The sequence below is a fragment of the Juglans microcarpa x Juglans regia genome, chromosome 1D (genome assembly GCF_004785595.1).
Source record: "Juglans microcarpa x Juglans regia isolate MS1-56 chromosome 1D, Jm3101_v1.0, whole genome shotgun sequence".
In the NCBI taxonomy this organism is placed as follows: domain Eukaryota; kingdom Viridiplantae; phylum Streptophyta; class Magnoliopsida; order Fagales; family Juglandaceae; genus Juglans; species Juglans microcarpa x Juglans regia.
The window spans coordinates 27,853,681-27,879,593 of NC_054594.1; the positions used below are offsets into that span (position 1 = coordinate 27,853,681).

Consider the following 25,913-nt stretch of genomic DNA (forward strand, 5'->3'; position numbering starts at 1 on the left):
AGCAGAGCAATGCAGAGATAGAGTCAGATACAAAAATCAGTACACCATGCCAAAGGTTTTCAGATGTTATATCAAAATAAAATAGAGTACCAAAACATAATCAGATCATTTTCACAGACTAAAAACAAAAGTCAGAGCATCTTTCTAAATAAATGCACAATTTCTCAGATTCTCAACATCACTCTTTTTCAGATTTCAAAGACCACATGACAGAATTTAACCCATGTCTACATAATGCATGTCAGAAAATATTTTTCCTTTTCCACACAGATTTCATAAGTAATGCAAATAAGCGACCGAGGTTGGTTTTGTTTTCCCAAGTTCTCATTTCATCACAAAATATGCAAGTTTTCATAAAGTCAACCTCAGTCTTATTAACTCGTATAAAACCTAGCATAAGAACCCCGCTTACCTGACTCCTGCAGCGTATTATCTATGCCTTGAAAATGATCTCTTTCAGTCTCGTCACCTATGAATAAAAATAATATATATAAACTAAGTATTAAATACTAACAACACCATTTTGATCTAAAAATTTAAGATTCAATTTCTAAATCATATTTCAGCAAATTTAAACCAACTCAAATAGCCAAATAATAATCTGGACAGCCCACACTTCAACCCCAAATACCATATACCAACTTCAATATTAGCCTATACACCCACCAAAACCAATGTCAATTCAAATAATCAATAAATCACACCCATTTCAGGAGCCCGTAACTCCAAGCAACCACCACCAATTCAACCAAAACAACATTACACATTAAACGTTTCTCTCCTTCCACAACTCCACAAAAGAAAATCCCACACTTCTAAATGTTAATCGGCAGCCAACAAGACTCACTACTATTTATTTCTAGAACACAAATCCAACAAATCAAATTTTATTCTACTTACACACGTAAACTGGTGCCAAAGAAAGTTTACAACAAGATCTTATACCTAGCGTCGTGTGGTGATGGGTAAAAGAAAGGGGCGACGCAACACTGACTAGAGATGAAAATAATTCCCTGTGATTCAGTTAGAAAGTCATAATTTTATTTCTTCATGAGAGAAAAAAATTACCCAACTATGAGAATACTTACGGTTGGAGGCTTCTTGGTTATGAGAAAATGAGTAGAATAACAAAAGTGACGGCACTACAACAAACACGTCCTCCTCGCACGGAGAAACCCATCAAAACCATAGACTGCACTAAAAAAATATTCTATTCAAAAGCCATTTCATGTGAGAGGAAGAGAGATGTGAAATCTTAGAGAGGAAAAGAGAAACGAGAAGTTTACCAACTGAAGGATCTCTCGGCAACCCCGATCTGAAATTTCCACTAAGAAATTAGAGTAGAGAGATAGAGAGAGAGAGAGAGAGAGTTCGTGAGGCATTTGATGAGAGTGAGCTAAGAAAGAAAAAAAAATTGAACTCGAGTAACTGAAAGGGGGGTGGGGAGAAGTGGGATTTCGTGAGGGAATACGATGCGAGAAAAGTGGTTAATGAGCAGGAGAAGTGTTCAAAAATTCAGAAACTAAAAGTGGGAAAAAGAAAAGAGACCAGAGGTGGGGGGAAAGACCTTACCTGCCACGACGTCTTACTGCTCCTTATTAAGAAGGGAGTTGGGTTTGGGCCAGGGCCTGGCAGTAGCTGGGTCTTACATCCTCCCCTCCTTACTAACATTTTGTCCTCGGAATTTGTTATAAGCTGTCAAAACTCCCTTCGAAAAGGCGTGGGTGCTTATCTCTCATTTCTTCCTCCAATTCCCAAGAGGCATCATTAGTAGCGTGATTCTTCTATAACACTTTAACCAAAGGAATAGTTCGAGTCCGTAACACCTATTCCCTCTTTTCTAAAATCCGAATTGGTCCCTCTGCATAAGTCATATCTTCCTAGATTTGAAGTGGCTCATAGTCAATAATATGCGTGGGAGTACATACTTCCTCAACATAGACACATGAAACACGTTATGCACTCCCAAGAATGTCGGTGGTAGTACCACCATGTACGCCATTGGTCCAATTTGATCAAGAATCTCAAACGGTCCAATATATTTTGGGCTCAACACCCTTCCTTCCGAATCTCATAACTCCTTTCATCAGTGCAATCCTCAAAAATACCTTATCTCCAACCTCAAACTCTAATTGGCAGCAGCATTTATCTGCATAACTCTTTTGTCGGCTTTGAGCTGCTTGCATTCTTGCCCGAATGGTCCCAATACAATGGAGATCTACACCTTCTGCCATACAAAACCTCATAGGGTGCCATCCCAATGCTAGCCTGGGAACTATTATTATAAGCAAACTCAACCAATGCTAAATGTCGCATCCAAGTTCCCTTAAAATCCATCACACACGCCATCAACATGTCTTCTAAGATCCGAATGGTCCTTTCTGACTGCCCATCTATCTGAGGGTGAAAAGCAGTACTGAAACTTAACTTAGTACCTATTGCCTCTTGTAAGCTTCGCTAGAACTTAGAAGTGAAACTGGAGAAACTAGTTGAGCTGTATGTGTGGGAGATAGTGAGGTTGCATGGAGTACCGGTATCCATTGTGTCGGTCTTTGTTAAGTGATCCACGGTCACCCATATAGTATCGTGTCCTCTTAAAGTCCTTGGTAGGCCTGTCACGAAGTCCATGGAGATATGCTCCCACTTCCATTCTAGAATCTGGAGTGGCTGCAATAATCTTGTAGGTCTCTGATGCTTCGCCTTCACCTGTTGGCAAGTTAGGCATTGTCCCACAAATTTAGCAATTTCTCTTTTCATACCATTCCACCAAAAAGACTCTCTCAAGTCCCGATACATCTTGGTACTCCCTGAGTGAATTGTGTACAACGAACGGTGTGCTTCTTCAAGAATTACCCTTTTTAGTTCATCATCAGCAGGTATGCATACTCTACCTCTAAACCTCAAAACTCCATCCTCGGAAACGTTAAAATCAGGTTTGTCCCTGTTCCTGACTTCTTCCGCTAGCTTCAGTAACCCTGAGTCCACTTTCTGAGCAGCTTTGATTCTATCTATCAAGGCAGGTTGAACATACTGGCCATGAAAGCATTTGTATCACTAGCGATGACCTCAATACCGGCTCTTTCTAAGTCCATTAACAACCTATGTTGAGTGGTAAGGGCTGCAACTATCGATCCCATCGACTTCCTACTCAGGGCGTCGGCTACAACATTAGCTTTGCCTGGGTGATAATTAATGGTGCAATCATAATCCTTGATCAACTCAAGCTATCTCCTTTGCCTCATATTTAATTCCTTTTGGGTAAAGAAATATTTCAAACTCTTGTGATCCGTATAAATTTCGTACTTTTCCCCATACAGATAGTGTCTCCAAATCTTAAGTCTAAAAATGACTGTTGCGAGTTCCAGATCATCTGTGGGATAATTCTGCTCATACCCTTTCAGTTGGCGTGAGGCATAAGTTATAACCTTCCCATGTTGCATCAGTACGCACCCCAATCCAGGCCTTGATGCATTGCTATAGACAACAAATCCACCTCTAACCGTGGGGACTGTCAACACCGGAGCTGTCACCAATCTCTGTTTCAACTCCTAGAAGCTTTCTTCACACTTTGCTGTCCATTCAAACATATTATTTTTCCTTGTGAGTATAGTGAGCAGAACTGCTATCCTGGAGAAACCATCAATGAATCGACGGTAATAACCAGCCAATCCTAAGAAACTTCTAACCTCATGAACATTCTTCGTTGCCGACCAATTAACCATTGCTTCTACTTTTCTCGAGTCCACTGAAATGCCATTTTTCAAAACTACATGCCCCAGAAAGGTAATTGAATCAAACCAAAATTCACACTTCTTCAATTTGGCAAACAACTTTTTATCTCTGAGTGTCCCAAGTACCAACTTCAAATGTTCTTCATGCTTAGTCTTGCTTTCGAAGTATATTAGTATATTATCAATAAAAACAACCACAAACTTATCCAAAAATTCATGAAACACCATTTTCATCAAAACCATGAATATCTTTGGGGCATTAGTCAGGCCAAAAGGCATGACCAAAAACTCATAATGGTCATATCGGGTCTTGAAAGCCGTCTTAGCCACATGTTCTACCCTAATCCTCAATTCATGGTAACCCGATCGAAGATCAATCTTTGAAAATACTTGAGTACCCTGAAGCTGATCAAACAAGTCTTGTATATGGGGTAGCAAATACTTATTCTTTATGGTCACCCAATTAAGTTCCCTGTAATCAATACACATTATCATCGATCCATCCTTCTTCTTCACAAAGAGAACTGGAGCTCCCCAAGGTGATACACTGGGCTTGATGAAACCCTTGTCCAATAAATCTTGCAACCGTTCCTTGAGTTCCACTTATTCAGACGGCGCCATTCGGTAAGTTGCTTTGAAAAGGGTGTAGTGCCTGGGACTAGTTCAATAGCAAACTCTACCTCCTGCTCGGGTGGTAGTCCAGATAAATCTTCTGGAAAAACCTCTGGATATTCACTCATAATAGGTATCTGTTCTAACTCAACTCCTCTTTTGGTGCTTCTACCACACAGGCTAAGAATCCCTGACAGCATCATGTAACAATTTTCCAACCTGAATGGCAAATATGATGGGTGGGACCAACATCATTTTCGACCCTATGACCGAAATTCACTTTCTTTTAAGGGTCTGAAAACCACTTCCTTTTTAAAATAGTCAATACTGGTGTGGTAGGAAGCTAGTCAATCCATACCCAAAATCACATCAAACCCAATCATGCGGAACACTATTAAATCTGCTGGCATTAGTCTTCCATCTATAGATAAAGGGCACCCCGGTAGAATGTCAGTACAGACTACCGAATTTCCTGTTGGGGTTGCAACCACTAACTTGTGCTTCAACCTTTTAGTTTCTAAAGTGCAAAGTCTAGAGTAAGTCGTGGAAACAAAAGAATGTGTCGCCCCCGAGTCAAATAACACAATAGCGTTATTAGAAAACAAGGAAAGAGTCCATGTGATCACATTCAACCTTATACATGAACCAAAAATATTCAAAGTCTTAACCAAAACCAACAAACAAAATAATGATAAAAAAAAATTAAAATCCTTAAAGCAAAACATAGGAGTCATACCAGTGATCACACCATTCCTACCCTCAACCTCTCCAGGTGTTAGTGGAAAAACTCGTGCAGGCGCAGTAGGACGTTGGTTGCTGCCTTGTGCCATAACTTCATTTCTCTGAGGTGGCAGTATGGTCGCCTTGTTGCTACCCATTTGCATTGGGCAGTCCCTGATGTAGTGTCCTGATTTGCCACAACGGAAACACAATCCCGCTCCTTTTCTGCACTCTCCAAAATGCACTTGATTGCATGTCCTACACTGATAGGGCTATTGGTTACCCTGAACCAACCTTTTTCCCAAGCTACTACCTTCATTCCTCTTTTTCCACGGTCCCTAGTCCATGCCAGAATGGTACCTAGTAGGAGTAGTCTTCTTCCTTTGTTCATGCAGTGCAGCGCTTCTTTGAAGGGTTCGTTCAAAAACTGTGGCCTTTTTCACCATTTCTGAGAAGTTTCAAATCTGAAAGCCCACCACTCGCTCATAAAGTTTCTCATTCAGCCCTTGCTCAAATTTACGCGCCTTCTTTTCCTCATCGGGAACCAGATATGTAGCAAAACGGGATAACTCAGTAAATCTAGCTGCATACTGGTGTACCGTCATTGTTCCTTGCACCAGGATGGCAAATTCCATAGCCTTGTCATTTCAGACCAAGCTAGGGAAGAAGCGCTCAAGAAAGATCTACTTGAAATGCAGCCAACTAACTATTTTTGTCCCTTTTGCTTCTCTGATAGTTCTTTTAGAAATCCACCACCTCTTCGCCTCACCAGTTAGCTTGAATGCAGTGCACGCCACCTTCTTTTCATCTGTACAGGTTAGGACCCGCAATATCTCCTCAATGTCCTGAATCCAATTCTCCGCCAGGGTTGGATCGCCTCTCCCATCAAATAAAGGGGGGTGCATTCGATTGAATTGCTCTACGGTACAGCCTCCTTCATTATAGTTACGTTGGCAACCTGAAGGATTCTACACGAGGTCATCAATTAATTGATGTGCCGCTGCTCGTAGTACTTTGGAAGCCCTCGGGTTTGCTTCCCTTTTCTTCTCGTTTGCATTCAAGTCCGACGTACTTCGTTCACGACGTTGAGGTGGCATCCTGACAAAATAACTTGGATCTTTAATAATTGTTTAAAAAAAATAGAGTTCATATGAACATAATTAATTAGTGGTATTTGTAAAACAAAACATATATATTATACTTCAAAATTATAAGGATACCTATAATAGAGAGAAAAGAAGTACGCACAACGGTAGTAATAATCAATCTCCAAAATCTAATACCTTACCCCATCTAACTATATAAGAAAATTTTGGAATTAAAAAAAACCTTAATCAACATGAACTTAGTTCATAGACCTGTGAATCCTACACATCAAAATCATTCCTAAAGTCTGCGAATTCTAAGACTTCCAACACCTACAATATTCAACCCTATAGTCCGCTCCACTATCCCATCAAATCTGAAAGATGATTCCTTAAAGACTATCTATACGCTGAATTCTCACATACAGTCTGCAAAACCTCAAACCTGGCTCCGATACCAAATGTAACGCCCTATACCCGGGTGGGTTGGAGAATTATAACCTGTCACTTATAAACATGTCTCCCAACACATCTAAAAATAAATAAAAATCTCTAAAAACTTCATAAGCAAAAACAATCTCATGTCTTCTAAATAAACACCTTAAAAACTCTGCAAAGTCAATACTGCAACAATAATAAACCAAGGGGTCCATAATCTCCCAGTAGTCATAACATACCAAACTGATAATTTCAAAAGTCCTACTAAACCCAAAACATAATTAAGTCTAAAAGACATCAGAATTCCTTCTTTTAACATCCTCTCCTCTGCTCAATCATGCTCACCACTCAAGTCCAGGTCCTCAGTTCGACTCTCCATATCATCTAAAAATATTATGAAAATAAGGGGGTGAGTTATTAACAACTCAGTAAGCAGAGGACATATGCTAGCATGCAAACATGAGCATTTACAAAGTACATCATGCAAAACAAAAATATTTTTCAGAGTTATCATACAGAACAAAACATGTTTTCAAAAGTAACAGAGCGATAGTTTAAAGACAAGCAAAACCCATAGTACTCTGGCATAACATAAACTGAGTATCATCATCACATAAAAACAGAGCATCTCACAGAGCAGAGACCATGTTTCACCCCATGGTAGAGTTGTGCTAACCCCGGGGGCCAAACCGGACAGAGACAGAGGTAAAATCTTTCCCTTATTTTTCTTGGAGCCCCGAGTGTGCACACAGGAAAGACAACAATAAAACCACTTTGTTTCCAAAGTGGGTGCACTTAGAGACAGAGAAGTTGGTACCAACCCTAAATAGAGCAGAGCATAACAGAGCAGAGCAAAGCAGAGACAGAGTCAGATACAAAAATCAGTACACCATGCCAAAGGTTTTCAGATATTATATCAAAATAAAACAGAGTACCAAAACATAATTAGATCATTTTCACATACTGAAAACAAAAGTCAGAGCATCTTTCTAAATAAATGCACAATTTCTCATATTCTCAATATCGCTCTTTTTCAAATTTTAGAGACCCCATGACAGAATTTAACTCATGTCTACACAATGCATGTCAGAAAATATTTTTTCTTTTCCACACAGATTTCATAAGTAATGCAAATAAGCGACCGAGATTGGTTTTGTTTTCCCAAGTTCTCATTTCATCACAAAATATGCAAGTTTTCATAAAGTCAACCTCAGCCTTATTAACTCGTATAAAATCTAGCATAGGAACCCTGCTTACCTGACTCTTGCAACGTGTTATCTATGCCTTAAAAACGATCTCTATCAGTCTCGTCACCTATGAATAAAAATAATATATATAAACTAAGTATTAAAACCAATAACACAATTTCAATCTAAAAATTTAAGACCCTAAACCATATTTCAGCAAATTTAAACCAACTCAAATAGCCAAATAATAATCTGGACAGCCCACACTTCAACCCAAAATACCATATACCAACTTCAATATTGGCCTATACACCCACCAAAACCAATGTCAACTTAAATAATCAATAAATCACACCCATTTCAGGAGTCCATAACTCCAAGCAACCACCAACAATTCAACCAAAACAACATTACACATTAAATGTTTCTCTCCTTTCACAACTCCACAAAAGAAAATCCCACACTTCTGAATGTTAATCGGCACCCAACAAGACTCACTACTATTTATTTCTAAAACACAAATCCAACAAATCAAATTTTGTTCTACTTGCACACGTAAACCGGTGTCAAAGAAAGTTTACAACAAGATCTTATACCTAGCGTCGTGTGGTGATCGGTGAAAGAAAGGGGCGACGCAACATTGACTAGAGATGAAAATAATTCCTTGTGATTCAGTGGGAAAGTCATAATTTTATTTCTTCATGAGAGAAAAAAATTACCCAACTATGAGAATACTTACGGTTGGAGGCTTCTCGGTTATGAGAAAACAAGTAGAATAAAAAAAGTCACTGCATTACAACAAACACGAAATCGCATGGAAAAACCCATCAAAACCACAGACTGCACTAAAAAAATATTCTATTCAAAAGCCATTTCGTGTGAGAGGAAGAAAGATGTGAAATCTTAGAAAGGAAAAGAGAAACAAGAAGTTTACCAACTGGAGGATCTCTCGGAAACCCCAGTCTGAAATTTCCATCAAGAAATTGCAGTATAGAGAGAGAGAGAGAGAGAGAGAGAGAGTTTGTGACGCTTCTGATGAGAGTGAGGCTAAGAAAAAAAAAATTGAACTCGAGTAACTGAAAGGGGGGTGGGGAGAAGTGGGATTTTGTGATGGATTACGATGCAGGAAAAGTGGTTAACGGGTAGGAGAAGTGTTTGAGAATTTAGAAACTAAAAGGGGGAAAAAGAAAAGAGACCGAAGGTGGGGGAAAAGACCTTACCTGCCACGACATCGTACTGCTCTTTATTAAGAAGGGCGTTGGGTTTGGGCCAGGGCTTGGCAGCAGCTGGGTCTTACATCCGTTGTACTCCACCGTGGTGGGGTGTGGGTCAGATTGGCATCACCAGAAATTCCCAAATCAGTGTTCCTCCTTTACTAGACCTGAGAAAAACATACAAGAACAAAAATAAAACACAAACTTGAAAAAAGAGAAAAATGACGAAAATATGGGCATGAGGGAAGTGAGGGTGGAGGAGCCAAAGCTCCCACCCCCCACAAGCTAGTTTCGGCATGGGGGTGTCTTTAGAGAGAAGTTGGAGGTACTTTGATTGACTATTTAGAGCTTTGGCAAATCATCAATCATCTGATTGAGCATTCTAGAATTATTATCTTTCACTTATTGCTGACTTAAGCCTCACAGGTGTCACACACACACCGTGCCGTCCACTTAACGGTTTGCAGGTTAATGATCACGACGAGTGGTGGGACACGTCCTTTACAAATGTTATACATACTAAATATTAGTTTCATTTTATCAATATTTTCTTTTTTAATTTGAATTTATAATCTCGATATTTAAATTTTTTACCGACTGACACATCAATATGTATAGTTATGTAAGTAAAAATGTACGTATAAATAACATTTTCCTTCTCATATATATATATATATATGTAATATTCCACATTTTAGTGTATTTATTTTTGTGAAGGATTATTTTAATTAACTTAAATATTAATTCTCTTGTTTTAAATTTATCGGATTTCTAGTTGCATTTATATTATATTTTTAAGTTGTGAAATTTATTTTTGATGCGCTTTCTTGATATTAATTATTGTTTGCATTTAAATTTGATTTTTGCCTTAACGAATAATTTTATCGCTAGACTTTAATTATTTTATTTTATTAATTTTAAGTTGTAGTGTTTTTATTTGGCTCTTAAATTATTTTTATTGTGCCTTTTTCTTTTGTTGGACCCTTCTATTTTATTGTTTTTTCTTTTGGGGCTAGCCCTTTTGGTCCCCAGCCCAATCCGCGACAACCCAGCCCAGTGATTTCTCTCCCTCAAACGGCGTCGTTTGGTTCAGCCATAGGGTTTCTCCTTCTCTTTTCTTCTCCTATGCCATTGCCTTTCCAACTTTCCATTTTCAGTTTTCATTCCCCTTCTTCAATCCGTGCGGTGCGGCAACTGCTTCTCCTCTTCTCCTTCATTTTATGTCATTCTTTCCTCTGTTTTTCATTGAGTTGTTGTCTGCAGTGTTCCTTCTTCCTCTCCACCTTGTTTTCAGATTTTTCTTTTCCCTCTGCAAGTCAGCAAACGCCACCACTCATTCCTCCATCTTCGGCTGGTGATGTTTCCATTTCCATATCATTAATTTTCGGTTTCCCTTTTCGCTGTAAAACCGTGCAAATCTTTTCCTCTTTAGCATATATTTTTTTCATATGATTTTCTCTCCATTTGCAGGTCTGTCCGTGAGCCTCCATTATTGTGCTTTCTCTTAACTCTCCCTTACTAATTTCATGGCTCATGCTTGTGATTTATCCCCATTGCTTTCCCTTTTTGGTTTGGTCCTTCACTATCCTGTTGTGTTTTATTTTTGCCGTACCCTGTTTTTGCCATAAAACTCGTAACCTTCACTCGTATCTTGGTATTTTGGTGCTTGCCGTGAGTGTGTGTTCTGCTATTGCTTGTTGCCTCTCGGTTTCCCTTGAGTAAGCCTTTGCCATTGCTCATCTCCTGATTTTCTTGTCTTGTGGTAGTTTCTTAAGAAGGAAATATGCATATGTTTGTGAATCTCGGTTACTCTAATAATATTAGGTGTTTTACCAATTTGCCTTCTTTGGAACATATGAGTTAATATTATGCTCATTGAATCTGAAAGCTTGAGTTTTGTTTTTGCGTGGGTTAGTCTATTTTGGGCACAGATGTATGGGCTTATAAACTAAGCCAATGTACTGGTGCTTTAAACAAAATATTTACAAGTTGATCATGTTGTAGTTTTTATATGTTAAATTCACTTTGTATGAGTTTTGTTTTAAATACAAATTGAATAAATATTTGAAAGATATTATAAGTATTAATATTTTTAGAAGTACATAGTGGTGTAGGATTTCTATTTTGAACTCTTTAAATAGATACTGATTAGTCTATTTTTATTAAATGAAATATTTGCCCTCCTACTTTAATCAGTTTTGTTTTAATGAGCCCTTAAACCAGATATGTATTTTACAACATAATTGTATCTATTACTAATATTATTATGCAATTTTAGAAATATTCTGAGTTTATAGTTATGAGGATATTGAGGAATTTAGGAAGTGATAGTATTTTAGAATTAATAGAAATCTTAAATTTTTGAGGAACTAAAATAGGTACTTCAAGTGTAATATGAGATTTATCTGTTCACTGGAGATTTATTTGAATTACATGAATTTTTATAGGTGACGATTGACAATTGTTCAGCACTGTTATGGAGAATTTCTGAATAAGCTAAGAAACCCAGGTAAGAGGGGTTCCTATGCTAGGCTGTATACAAATTATTAAGGCTGAGGTTGACTTTCTGTAAACTTTGCATATTTTGTGATGAAATGAAAACTTTGGAAAAACCAACCTCAGTCGCTTATTTGCATTACTCATGAAATTTGTACGAAAAATGGAAAATATTTTCTGACATGCATTTTGTAGACATGAGCTAAATTTTGTCATGCTATCTCTGAAATTTGAAAACAAACGATATTGAGGATACGAAAAATTGTGTATTGATTTAGAAAGATGCTCCGACTTTTGTTTTCAGTATGTAAGAATGATCTAAATTTCAATACTCTGTTTTGATATAATGTGGCATATGAAAAACCTTTGGCATGACTTTCTGATTATGTTCTGACTCTGACTCTGATTCTGATATGTGATTACGATTCTGTTTTGCTCTGATATATGGCCGTGTCACGGGATACAATAGTGACCTCTGGCCCTGTCACGAGATATAATAGTGACCTCTGGCCCTGTCATGGGATAGAATAGTGACCTCTGGCCCTGTCACAGGATATAATAGTGACCTCTGGCCTTACCACATGATATAATAGTGGATTTTTGTTCTGAGTGCAATCACTTTGATATTCATGGTGATTTATGTTCTGCTTGGCTTTCCGCAAAAGGCACAACCCTACCACGGGGATTAACACATGACCTCTGTTCTGATATGATATGATAAGATGAGAATGTTCAGTCATGTTGTGCCAAAGGAGTCTTTGAATATGAAAAGTTGGTTTCTGAATATGAAATGTTTGAAATATCGCTCTGATTTTCTGATAATATGTACTTTTGAGATGTCCATAATGAAAACTGAAATGTTTTATTTCTGCATTCTGAACTCTGTGAAAATGCTTATGTTTACATACTGGCATGTCCTTTGCTTACTGAGCTGTTGATAACTCACCCCTTATCTCCATAACATTTTTCAGATATTTTTATGGTTCAGCTAGAGAACAATAATATGAAGTATTGGAACAGTCTGATGATCATAAATGAATGAGTGCTAAGGGTACGAGTATTTTTGGAGGATCATATTTAGTAGTTTTATCTCTAACGGTTATTTTGGTACGCCAAGTTATGATTAATTTGGGTCTTTGTGGAGACGTTATTTGTTATATTGAGGTTTTGTTTACTATTTATGTGGAAGGATACGGATTTTTGGATCGAAGAAATAAGTTAAGTATTTTGTGGAGTTTTCGTTTATTTATTATTGATTATTGGAGATGTTGTTGAGGAAAAAAAGCTAACTCTCCGGACTTCCGGGAATGGGACATTACAATATATATATATCTACTCACATATACATCTACTCTATTACAATAAGTGACTATCTAACTATGAATAGTAACTTTTCTTGTTTTTCCATTAAGTCCTGTTTTACCAAAAGGCTCTTAAAACCCTTGACTATTTGACGTGTAACTAGTTCCCTTATAGAATTTAATGAAGGATCATGTTTTACCAAAAGGTCCTTATGACCCTTGACCATTTGACATGTAGCTCTCTTATAGAATTTAATGAAAAATCATGTTTTACCGAAAGGCCTTTAATAGCCCCGCGGCGCACATGAATTGACGTCTCTTTTTCATATCCTTTTTGTTCTAACAGTGTATTCATTTTCCTTTCTTTTTGTTTCAATTTTTTTAAATAAAAAAGTAATAATATTTTATTATTATATAGAGAGTAAATAGATAATCTAATATGAATACAGACTAATGCTCATATTTTGCTGAAGTTTAGATTTATTTTTAATCTTTATTTTTTGTCTTTCTTTAATCTTGTATTTTTTTTTTTCCAGACAAATAAATTACTGATTTTTTTTAATTATTTTTATTTAAATTATTATGTCATGTGCACCTTGAGATTAATGCATCCGGCTATATGAAAAACAAGAAAACAAAACAGTCGTCATTCACCCATTTAAGTTTTCGAGATCATGTTTATAATTAAATGCCAAGGAGTTCCGCCATATGTATACTGACTTCTATAGTCAAATCATCCATTTGTCCTCTGTGTAACTGCAATAAAAGAAAATCCAACAATTAACACATCGATTTGAAAGATACCGACAATTCAGTGTGACCCAGCGTGTGCCCCAGCTGAAAGCTTATTATATATGCGCCAATCCAAGAGAGAAAGACCAAACATGAGTTAGTTTTTCAGCGAAGGATAGGGACAGCCCGCAGGGGATGAGCCATCTGCAACGTGATCCCAAATTTATCTTCCATGTTCAGGTCTTCGGGTGAGACACCATCTTCGAGCTTCCAATCAAAGGAGTGAATTAGAGAACCCAACATCAAGTGAATCATCCGAATTGCCAAAGGCAACCCAGGACAAATTCTCCGCCCAGCACCAAATGGAATCAGCTCAAAGTTCTGTCCTCTAACATCGATATCTGACCTCAAGAACCTTCCCGGCTCAAAAGAGATTGGGTTATCCCAAGTGCTTGGGTCTCGGCCAATGGCCCATGCATTCACAAGTACTTGTGCACCTTTAGGGACCGTGAAACCAGCTATGGCAGTGTCTGCGTCAGGCGCTTTGCGTGGGATTAACAAGGGTGCTGTGGGGTGTAAGCGAAAGGTCTCTTTAACAATTGCTTGTAAATATGGTAGCCGAGATATGTCTGATTCTTGGAGAGGGTTGCCTTTGCCAATAGTGTTCTCCAGCTCCGCTCGAGCTTTCATTAGGGTTTCTGGGTTTCGAAGTAGCTCCGCCATTGAAAATTCCAAAGTGCTTGCAGTCGTATCAGTACCCGCTACAAACAAGTCCTATCCACAATAATATTGCATATCCGTGTTAGACGTTTAGCTTTACTCATCATGCAAATATCGTAGATGAATGAAAGCAAATACATCACACTTTGAAAGAATTAAGTGAGAGAAGATGATAACCAGTAACAGATGCTCAATACGAGATGTATCAATTTCCTCGCTGTTATTTTCGCTGATGTCGAGAAGAGAGTCTAACATATCATTGGAAGTAACATATCCAGGCACTTTCCTTAGCTGCAACCGTACAGCAATCATGTGGTTAAAGAGCTGCATCATCTCCCCGGTGAAAATATTGAGACGGCTCCTTATTCCTTGAGGGTCAATCTTACGGAGTATAGGGAAGTAATCCGCCAAGTTAGGTTTTCCTCCTGCTTCCGTCATATGCCTCACAAGAGTTTTGAAATCTCGTACCGAACCAGAACCAGGCTGGGAGTCCAAATCCATCGAGAAAATGGTGCTCGATAAGAAGTTTAATGATGTACCGAAAGCTACTTCACCGATCGCTACTGCACAACCGGCGTCACAACACTTTTGAACTTCCGATAACAGCTCCTGGACTTTACTCCGGCGGAGGTGGTGGTTGCCATCAAGTTTCTTACCGGAAAACATGTGCAAGTTGCATATCTTTCGAATGCTTCTCCAGCGTGAAGACACCGGCATCCAAGGTAGACCAAACTCATCATGTTTGTAAGAACGGAGTGCGTCAGGGACGGTTCGATTGGAGAAGGAGATGTCATGTGTTTGGAGGACTTCTTTGGCCATTGTTGGGGAAGAAATCACCACTGTGGTTATGCAGCCCAGTTTTAAAGACATTATGGGACCATGAATCTGGGAAAGCTTGGCAAGGGACATGTGGGGTTTGTCACCAAGTTCAAAGAGGTTTCCAATGATTGGAAAACCGTTCGGTCCCGGTGGATACTTGATTGTACTTCGTTTTTTCCAACCTAATAAGGAGTTGAGAGAATGAACCAAAATACAGGTAAAGATAGCGCATAGCAGGAGACTTAAGAAATCCATCTCTGTATCAAACACCTCTGGGAAAGTGTTTAGCTTTGAGGGATATTACAATGGATACTTAGATTATATAAGAAGATACTATTATTTATATTATATATTCTCAGTCTTGATAAGCTCGGCACGTTTCATGCTTTGCTTCTTATTTTATTATTCTTGTTGTTACTTTCATCGTCTAAACAAACCGGTTTGAAGATTCAACAAAAGTGACTGTGAACACTAACATGGATATGCTATCTTTGTACGTCTAATGTTATTCCGAGAAAGACAGTTGTTGAGAATAATTTGAAACAGATGCTATATGGGGTAGGTTGTTCTTTACAATTTTTTTTTGGGATATATATATATATATATATAACAAATTAGAAAATAAAAAAGCTTTTTTCCGATATGACTTTATAGATCAGATGCAAGCGTTAGCATCGAGTACCTGCTGGGGAAGGTCATGACAGGGCAGGTATTGGTAGACTTTTTTGCCAAATTCTGAAGTTACCCACCAAAAATTGTCGTCGCCCCAATATGAAAACTCTAGATCCTTATTGTGGATGGCTCCACTTGTCATACTAGCTGAAGGATAGGAGTCCACAAAATTAGTGGCGAAGGACAAGAGCATCGCTACATGGCAAGGCTCATGTTCAAAACCACCAACAATGAATCAAAATATGAGGCACTCAAAGCAGGGCTCTCAGTGGCCAAAGCATTGAGGGCAACCGAAGTAGAGGTGAAGTCAGACTCACAGGTACTAGTTAACAAAGTGTTGGGAAAATACGCCACCAAGTGAGAAAAATTGAAGAAATACCCGAGTTGAGTTTGGGAGGCGTGCGATCGATTTTCCTATTTTAGCATAACACAAGTGCCTAGAGAAAGCAACATAATGGCCGATAGGCTAGTGCGTACAACCTCGGGGATTGAGGACTTCCCCCTCCCCTAGAAAATCGAGAGAAAGATAATAGAAGTCCCTACGACTGGGCCATAAGTCTACATTGTAGGCAGCAATGAACTCGAGTGGGCAAGCGACATCATCAAGTATTTGGATGCAGGCGAACTCGCCGAGGGGAAGGAGGAGGTAAGAAAGGTAAGAAGAAGGTGGCTAGATTTGTAAAGATGGATGGAATCCTCTTTAAAAGGGGTTTGTCCTCCCCTCTAGTTGTAACGCCCCATTCCCAGAAGTCCGGAGAGTTAGCTCTTAATACCTAATATCAACTTAAATAACACAACTATAAAATCTAAAAAATTCCATAAAATACTAATCCATCTAATCAATCAAAATATCTAAGTTCCTCCATGGAATAACAAAGAAATTCTCAATAACATAAATTAGAAATTATCCAAAAACTTGAAAATATCCTTAACTCATCAAATCAAAGTACCTGAAAAATAAATCAGTTTACTAACTACGACTCTCAAATAAGCACTTGTACCCTCAGGCACTTATTTCACTACGATCATCCCACCTTGCTAAAACTTTCTACTCTTGTTCTCCTGCTGAACTATCAAAATTATCTGAAAAATATATGGAGATAAGGGGTGAGTTATCAACAACTTAGTAAGTATTGGACATATGCCAGTGTGTAAACATGAGCATTTAGAGAGTTCAGAATGCAGAACAAAATAGTTTATTTGAGAATCCAGAATCAGTATATTGTTTTCAAAATGCAGCGTCAGAACACGTTATCAAAAATTTCAGAGTGAAAGTTCAAAAATATTCATAATTAAAATCCCTTTGGTATAGCATAAACTGAAACATCACATCTTATCTTATCATATTAGAACAAAAACTATATGTAACCCCCGTGGTAGGGTTGTGCAAACCTCGGTAGCTAACCGAGTAGAAACAGAATGCGAATCTTCCCCTTATTCATTCTCGGGGCTCCGAGTGTGCACATAGGAAAGACCACGCAGAAAACCATTTTGTTTCCAAAGTGGGTGCACCAAAAATAGAAAAGTTGCTATGAACCCGAACAGAGGCCACAGTTTTACACCCGTGGTGAGGTCATAACTGAACAGAAACAAAAACAAAATGTTATGCTAGAGGTTTTCAGAAATCACATCATATCGTATCAGAGTACAGAACAACTTCAGAACAGAACAAAATCAAACTACAAAAATATAATTTATGCACAAAATTTCATATTCACTCTCTTTTGCCAATTTCAGAAATAGAATGTAAAAAATAAGCTCATGTCTACACCAGTCATGATAGAAAATACTTTCTTCTTAAATAGAATCTCATGAGTAATGCAGAACAAATAACTGAGGTAGTTCAAATTTATTTTCATAACCAAATATGTATATTTTCCAAAAATCAACTCCAGCTCATTTTATTTTAATGCAAAGTCTAGTATAGGAACCCCGCTTACCTACACTTCCTAGCTTATTAGAAATTCTTCACAGCAATACTGAACAAAATCAATCGTCACCTATAAAATAATCATGTAACTTCCATAAATTTTCAATCTACGAATTTCAATATCTAAGCCTAAGATGCTAAAATGACCCATTTTATTTTTCCTCAAAACCTAAAATTCTCATAATTTCCAAAATGCCATCATTTCCCAAAACCATCAATATCCACTTAATCAAATTCGTACCGAATAAGAATTTAATTGAGCAAGTATTAAGATAATTACATAGCTCATTTAAAAGTAATATTTAAAATATCTCAAATACAAACAACATTTTATAAATAAATAGAATACAGTGGCTAATAAAATTTCCATAAAATAAGTCATGAAAAACTCATCTCTTAAGAAAAATAGGTTTACTTCCTTTAATTAACAATATTATCAAAATACAACCATAATATTTAATGAGACTTAAAACAAAACCTATTTAAACCTCTCACCCGAAAACATAAATCTGGGAACTTTCCATATATATACATTAGGTTAAAACTGGTAAGTACCCAACCCAGGTTAAAACCTTACATATATATATATATATATATATACGCATATATATATATAAATACACCTTATGAAAAGAACTAGTGATGAACATAAACAAAAACATAAGAATAATAGAAGTGCAGAGGCGACAGGGACTCACCGAGAAGGTAATGTGCAGGGTGCGATGGGAGGTGGTGAACTCGGCGGCTATGCACTGGATGAGGGAGAGAGAGAGAGAGAGATGTGAGAGCACAGAGAAGGAGACAGAGGGCTCCTTACTGAGAGTGTTATGCGTGGCGATGGCCTAGGTGGCTATTGACAGTGGCACAATTAGGCATGGTTGAGATGCTAGACTATGGGTTCCCTTTGCGCCGTGGAGGTGACTTCCGAAAGGGTTGGTCAAAGTGCAAAAATTGCCATGCTTGGAGGAGCAACCAATTGCTCTGTTTTGAGATGCAGAAATAGGGATGTTTTGGTGATGCGTGTGGGTGATGCATGCGACAAAGCTTCTACGTTAGGCGGCTAAGTGTGGGGTACGGTGGTGCAGGGCAAAGTAGTGGAGGTTTAAAGAGTGGCTCGGTGGCTTACGACGTGCATGGGAGACCCCGACATACTGGTCAACGTCGCTAGATGTTGTGCATGGAGTTGGACAGTTTCACACGATGGCTAAATAGGGGTGTTGCACAGGTCGTGCGTGGAGGAGTTTTCTGCAGTGGCCATCTTTCGGTGTTGGTGGTTTGCGGTGGAGGGAGTCTGGCTGAGGAGGGCAACAATTGAGTTCGGCAGTCTCTCCGTGCAGGAGATGATAAGTGCATAAATATATATCAAAGGGCGGTATGAAAACCCTAGAGAAATGAGGGAGACGTGCGTGTGGATGGAAATAGAGTCGTGCATGTGCATGGAGTGGATAAAAATACACTAGAGACGGGTAAAGGTCGGGAGAGTTTTTTCCTTTTTTTTTTACAGAAAACCAAATTGCGATTGGGTCTCTAGTTTAATAAAAATGGATGCGAGCCATACGATGATCGAGTAGAGTTCATTTGAAAAAAAAAAATTTAATTATAGAAGCAAGTCCATTAGAAAGAAAATTGATAACCAATAAAACCAAAATGGGCCGATAAAATAGTATTTGAAGGAAAAAAAATTCAACTGGGCTTTTCTTATAATTAACTCAAAAATATAAAAACAAGCTTGGCGCTAGGCCTGGGTGTTACACTAGTACGATGCATCTCACCACAAGAAGTATAGTATGTTTTAGTTGAGATACATGAAGGGATAGGTGAAAAGCACTTCAGGGGAAAGGCATTGGCCATAAAGGTGGTAAGGACAGGATATTACTGGCCCAATACACTCAGGGACGCTAAAGAATTTACAAAAAGGTGAGTCAAATGTCAGGAGTACACACCAGTACATACCAGTATCACATGCCCCACAGAGGAGCTAACTTCATGACCACCCCCTGGCCGTTCACCCTATGGGGGTTGACCTAGTTGGACCCTTCTTACCCGAGAATGGTGGAGTCAAGTTCATGATTGTAGCAATGGAATACTTTCTAAAGTAGGCGGAAGCAGAACCTCTACTGACCATCACGACCAAAGCCTTGATGAATTTCTTATGGAAGAATATCATTTGTTGGTATGGAATTTTGTAGAGCATAGTATTGAATAATGGGTGACAGTTTGATTCAGAGCGCTACTGGGAATGTTGTGCGATCAAATATTCATCTCAGGACACCCGCAGGCAAATGGACAGGCAGAGGCTATGAACAAACCATTTTTTGGAATTCTTAAGAAGAAAATCACAGGCAAGATAGAGGAATGGGCGGAGGAACTACCAGGAGTATTGTGGGCCTAGAGGACCACAATAAAGACCCCTACAGGGGAGACGCCATTCACCTTGCCATACAGTTTTGAAGTAGTACCCCCTGTGGAAGTCGGTCCGCCAAGTTACCGAACCTGCCAATTTTTGGCATCCAAATATGATGTAACACCCCGACCCCAAAAGTGTGATTTATTATTATTATTATTACTACTACTATTTTATTGCTTTCTTTATTGTTATTATTTTATTAGATATGTTTGGAGATAGTAATTTGTTTTGAATAGGATTTCTCTACCATACGAATTTGTTTTGAATAGGATTTCTCTACCATACGCCTCTTTTATCTTTCTGTTTGGTTTGAGAGTTTCCTTCTTTGAAATTATCCTTAACTCAAACACTTCAAAACTCTAATATCCTCTCAAGTGTTCCTTTCCTTGTGGGAGTAGTTTTTCAAAGTGTAGTCAAACTCAAACCCCTCCAGATCACTCACGATAGCTTCCTACACCTCATCTATAAAACCCATGAGACCTTTAGTAGAAACCACGAAACCTTATACACATAGCCACCGTAGCAACTTCTGCAAACCGAGAACCCTCCTCCCTCAACCAAGTCAGCCACCTCGTTGGAAACTACCACAGAAGCCGCGGACAATGAGCTTTTCCCCCACCTTCAAGTACGTCGTTGCTGTTTGAGTCCAACCCGTCGATTTCTCTCTCCCTCTTTATCGGCAGTGACTCTTAGGCCGTGTGCTTGTGCTGCCGTCGCCAACCACCTCAAGGGACTTTGGAGTACCACTCTCGAAGCTAGAAATCACCGACCAGCCCAAACCAGGGGAAACCACTTCCTTCCTGTAAGTCCTCAACAGGATCTCTCACTCCCCGTGTTCTTTAGCTTATTTGTTTATCATGTGGGCATTTTGCAGTTGTTTATCACCCACATATGCTTGCAATATACAAAGACGTACGTGTTTCTTTATTATCATGCTTGTAATAAGTGGACATTGTGCAGCTGTTTTTCGCCAAAGGCCATTTACATACATATACGTTATATATTATACAACACGAAGATTGCAATTTGAAAGGCCGTCTAATTGGTTGCTTACCTATGTTAATGTAAAATAATGTATTGACATATTTAAATTGACTTAGTCCAATTGAGTTGAGATCCATACAAATATCTGTGCTTTTCAACTTTTATGCATCGTACCATGTATCATTTTTCTTACAATAAATTAGGAGTGAAAATCGACAGTAGCAGTTTGGTTGTTGCCAAAAATTGAAACCGACCGATATGGAGGTTTTAAGAGGAAGACTGACCGAACTGGTGATGGGTAGGAGCACTACTGGCCGTATGGATTTCGACGGTTTCTCGGTTGGCGGCAGAGCGTGAACGTGGTTCTTGAGAGAGGAGAGAGTGAGACTTCGAGAGAGGAAAGAGTGAGTGCCTTTGGAGAATAAGATGGGAGGGGAGGTTCAAGACAATGGGCTAAAGTTGTCGTTTCACTTTATATTTTTTTTGTATACGTTACATGTAAAACGATGTCATTTGGTTTAAGACCAAACATCGTTGTTTCAATTATTTTTTTTGTATACGTTACATGTAAAATGACACCATTACACTTAAACTTAAGCAAAACAACATCATTTTATCTCAAATATATATATAAATGGTTGGACGGTTTGGAACTAGTTCAAATCAGAATCAAACTGACCGACGTCAATTTTTTCAATATTTTAATGTCGGCTGCCCGATTCTTCATCTATTCTGGTCAATTATTGACTCCGACGACAGGTACATGTGATGACCTAAAGTGTTCCAATCAAGTCCCTAGAGTTGAGGTGGCGAAATATGCTATTGTGACATATAATTATCACTTCATAACCAATAACAAAATGGCACGTTTCATATTGATGTACATTCAACTTATTAAAAGTTATAAAAGAAATGTGCAGTCAGCATGTAATGTCAACTTAAATATTTAAATATAAATGAAATAGAAAAAAAAATTAAAAGATATGGTCTTTTGTTTAAATATTACTTTTTGTTTTTTAAATATAATTAAAAGATATAAAATTAAAAAAATTAAAACATAAATACCACTACTCTTTTTTGTTTTTAACCTCTATGATCATGATCATATCATATAGTTTTTCTAGTTGGATCCAAGTACCTCATGAACATGGTGAGAAATTTATCTTAATGTTTCTGTCTCTTATTGGTCATAACATGCAAGCGAATACCATGTCTATAGTTTTTTAATGAATTCATCGAATTTGGATGAATCGACGCTTTCAACATATGGGTGTTACCTCAAGCAAGGAAATGCATAATCATCAATATGAGCAAATATAGAAAAGCAAGAGAAAATAGGTGTAACGTACAGAGATTCATATGGTTCAACCTAGCTACATCACTACAAGAAAAAAAAAGTTATTTCTAGGGAGCAAGCTCTTTTGCAAGAAATAGTACCAAATGTCGTCGAAATTGAGATGTTTCGGTGATCATTGTGGGTTGTCAATTCGTTGTCGCTTTTGTTGCACAGAATAAAATATTTTTCGGCAATTTTTTCACACAGTCGCAAATCATAGGGTTTTTCCTGCGATTTATGTCTACGGAAAAAGTGTAAAATTTGGTTGCAGATTAGGTTCGGAGATTTACATGGTTCAATATATGTTCACAGGTTTATTTGTAGGGTATAAATCAACTATAAAATAAATATGATCAAGGGGACAAATAAGAAAGAAGGACTAGGAGCCCAACCCCTCTTTTTTTCCTCATCGCATTACAATTGAACTAATCTGGGGGATCATTGATGCATTCCTTCAATGTTTGTTAGTAAATGGATAATCTATTGAAGCTTTTAGTATCCACATGGGTAGAGAAAATACAAGCAGTTAATTAACTACCTGCTATTTCCCATCACAAGCAATTGATGAACTTTTAGGGAAGTTAACTAACCACCCTATTAGAAGACTCAAATAAGAATCTTGCGTACGTTAGTTTCTAAGGGAGTGAACGTACAAACAAAAGCCCGTCTTGTCAACTCTTGATCTTGAAGTATAAAATTATATGGGACACTCTAGTAGCCTCCTAAATGGCGTAGAGATGCAATCACAACAATTTGACATTGGTTGTAATACAAGCAAAATTTGACTTTGTGTCAATTCCGCTTGGCTTGAACTGTAATCCTGAACAACATTGTTACAAATCCCCAATATATATATTATACCGAAAGACATTTTTCTATCCTAAAAATTTCACACCAGTGACATATTTGGAAGCACCCATTTCCCATATCATGTTTATTATATGAGCTAGTAGTAGTGCTACACGTAAGCATAGTTTTATGCACATTAATGTTGGAGGACTTAATATTGGTCTGGCCCAAAATAGGGGCCGAAGGACTATCATCCATAAAGGATAGCTACTTGAAGGAGTCGTATAGCTTAACGAAGACCTTAGCCGCCCTGGTTATTAGCGAGGGATAAACCTCACATTATGAATATGGATAACGTGGTGATTAGATAACTCCGATACACTGGGGATAAGCCTTCTAATGGCTAAGCATTGTGCGAAATTAATCAGTTTATAGTACTCATCTAATATTCTCCATGCCTATATATAGGGCCAACACTTAACCTTCAAATCATCTGATTGAGCATTCAGGAATTATTGTCTCTCCTTATTACTGACTTAAGCATCAGAGGTGTCACAAGCAAATCGTGCTGCCCACTTAATGATTTGCAGGTTAACGATCATGATCGGTGGTGGGACACGTCCTTTACAGTGGCCACATATAGAGATGTATGATGGGTCCAAGGACCCAGTAGATCACTTGGAGAACTTCAAGGCGCATATCACCCTCCACAATTTTCCAGGAGAAATCGCTTGCCGATCTTTTCCCTTAACTCTGAGGGGAATGGCAAGAGGATGGTTTGGAATGCTCTGGCTGGGATCGATCCATAGCTTTGAAGAGCTAGCCAAGCAATTCTTATAACAATTGTTATAACATCTTGGTCTTCAAAGCCTAATATTTGGTGCATTTCCTAAGGACATGTGGATTTAAACCCAGAGACGTATTGCTCTGATACCACCCTGTGACGCCCTCAGATTCCGCTTGGGATCGGACGGACATCCGAAGTGTCTGGACATGCAACACAAGGTTACCTGTCCCCGTTCATGACATATAAGATGCAATGTTCCTAACATGCATCTAGCATTATGCAATATTCGCTGCGGATAATATTTTTTTTTTAGCAATACTATGCACCAAACTTATAATATCCCAAATACTTAAAACATAAACCATGCATACTTAAAACATCCACAATTACCATACAGGTCTCAGAAGACTGTAATCTCAAAACAACGATGACCTGGCTCCATAATTACATTGCCAAAATATACTATTGGGCTAGTTCGTTGAGTAACTCACGTAACTCGACTAACGATGCCGGAATACTATCCAAAGACCTAACTATGGAGGCTGCAAGCTCTGTGTTGTGTCTACGGTGTCTAGTCAACCTCCTCCAGTCTGCTAGTGTCTGCTCCCTGCTCTGATCCTGACACATCGCCTACCATTCGGGGGGAATGGTAGTTGGGACTACCACGATGAGATTTGATTACAAATCTCAGCAAGTTGACAGGAACTTCCACATAGATTAATGATGCATGCATGGCAGTAAAAGCATGAATGCATAATCAAAGTCATAAGTAAGCATAGCATAACTTGATATACAACATGGCATAAATGACATAACTTGAACTGAAACTGAAACTTAGCTTGACGTGACATGGCATGTATGTGAACTTAAAACATAACATGGACTAGCAACATAACATGAACGTGAACTTCAACATGCCATGAACGTGAATATACATAATTTGAACATGAGCTTGAACATAATATGAACTTGAGCATGACATAACATAAATGTGAACTTGGAACATAACGTGAATGTGAACATGACAAAACATGAATGTGAACTTGAACATAACATCAACCTGAGCATAACATAGCATCAATGTGAACTTGGAACATAACGTGAACGTGAACATGACATAACGTGAACGTGAACTTGAACATGACATGAACTTGAACATAACATGACATAAACATGAACTTGAAATATATTCTTGTCTCCTGGGGTTATCATGATTGGCATGAACTTGAAACTTGACATGAACGTAAACTTGAACATAACATGACGTGAAACATGACTTCAATGTGAAATACATAAACTTGGAATCTTATTCAATGAACTTAATTAATAAAGTGACCATACGGGTGCTACACAGGTCCCCTTGAGTCGTGTGTCCCTGCCGATTACCACATCACAACACAGGTGTCTATACCAGTTGTGAGTGCGTTAATACGTACTCCACAGTTGTTATGGTCCCACGTATCCCACGTGTCACAATTGTTGTGTCTCATGTAGTGTATGCTCCACAGTTGTTGTGGCCCCATACTTCATACTCTACAGTTGTTGTGGCCCCATGAATTGTTTGTGGCACACTTGCTGTGGACACACGTAAAATAAAGTTTGGCTCCATTGGCGTTAGTGCCTGGCGCGCTCCGTTGACCAGCTAATTAGGCCCCATTCGCAACCTGTTGACTGTACTTCGTCAACCCAGATAATTTAACACCTATTTAAACACTTCAGCGTGAACAAAGGAGTTTCACTATGATATTACCCCATCCTAGCGCTTAGGGTCGTGATTGACATGAATAACTTAACTGCATATGTGACATCTCGTAACGTGACGTGACATGAACGTGACGTGAAGGACGGTAGTCCTGACGTAACGTAACGTGACATGAACATAAGATGACATACATGACTTACTTTGAGACTTACTTATAACAGAAAATATTTTATACCATGGCATACACGTAA

The 25,913-nt window shown here is 38.3% G+C and overlaps 1 protein-coding gene and 1 long non-coding RNA gene across 2 annotated transcripts; one reads left to right on the top strand and one right to left on the bottom strand.

Moving 5' to 3' along the window:
* Window positions 1-10,178: 10,178 nt before the first annotated feature.
* Window positions 10,179-12,759, top strand: LOC121248766. Its single transcript, XR_005937512.1, has 3 exons — window positions 10,179-10,705; window positions 11,435-11,496; window positions 12,455-12,759. It is a non-coding gene; the product is annotated as an uncharacterized LOC121248766 (long non-coding RNA).
* Window positions 12,760-13,647: 888 nt separating this feature from the next.
* LOC121248756 (geraniol 8-hydroxylase-like) lies at window positions 13,648-15,310 on the bottom strand. The gene is made up of 2 exons (XM_041147314.1): window positions 14,414-15,310; window positions 13,648-14,290 (listed from the first exon to the last, which is right to left on the bottom strand). The coding sequence occupies exons 1-2, from the start codon at window positions 15,308-15,310 to the stop codon at window positions 13,682-13,684; spliced, it is 1,506 nt and encodes a 501-aa protein (XP_041003248.1). The 3' UTR covers window positions 13,648-13,681.
* Between the last annotated feature and the right edge of the window lie 10,603 nt (window positions 15,311-25,913).

Bases quoted from the DNA above. Each gene is read 5' to 3' on its own strand.
- LOC121248756 (XM_041147314.1), bottom strand. From the start codon at position 15,310: ATGGATTTCTTAAGTCTCCTGCTATGCGCTATCTTTACCTGTATTTTG. The intron at 14,291-14,413 runs GTTATCATCTTC...TATTGTGGATAG, and splicing joins GTATTGAGCATCTGTTACTG to GACTTGTTTGTAGCGGGTAC.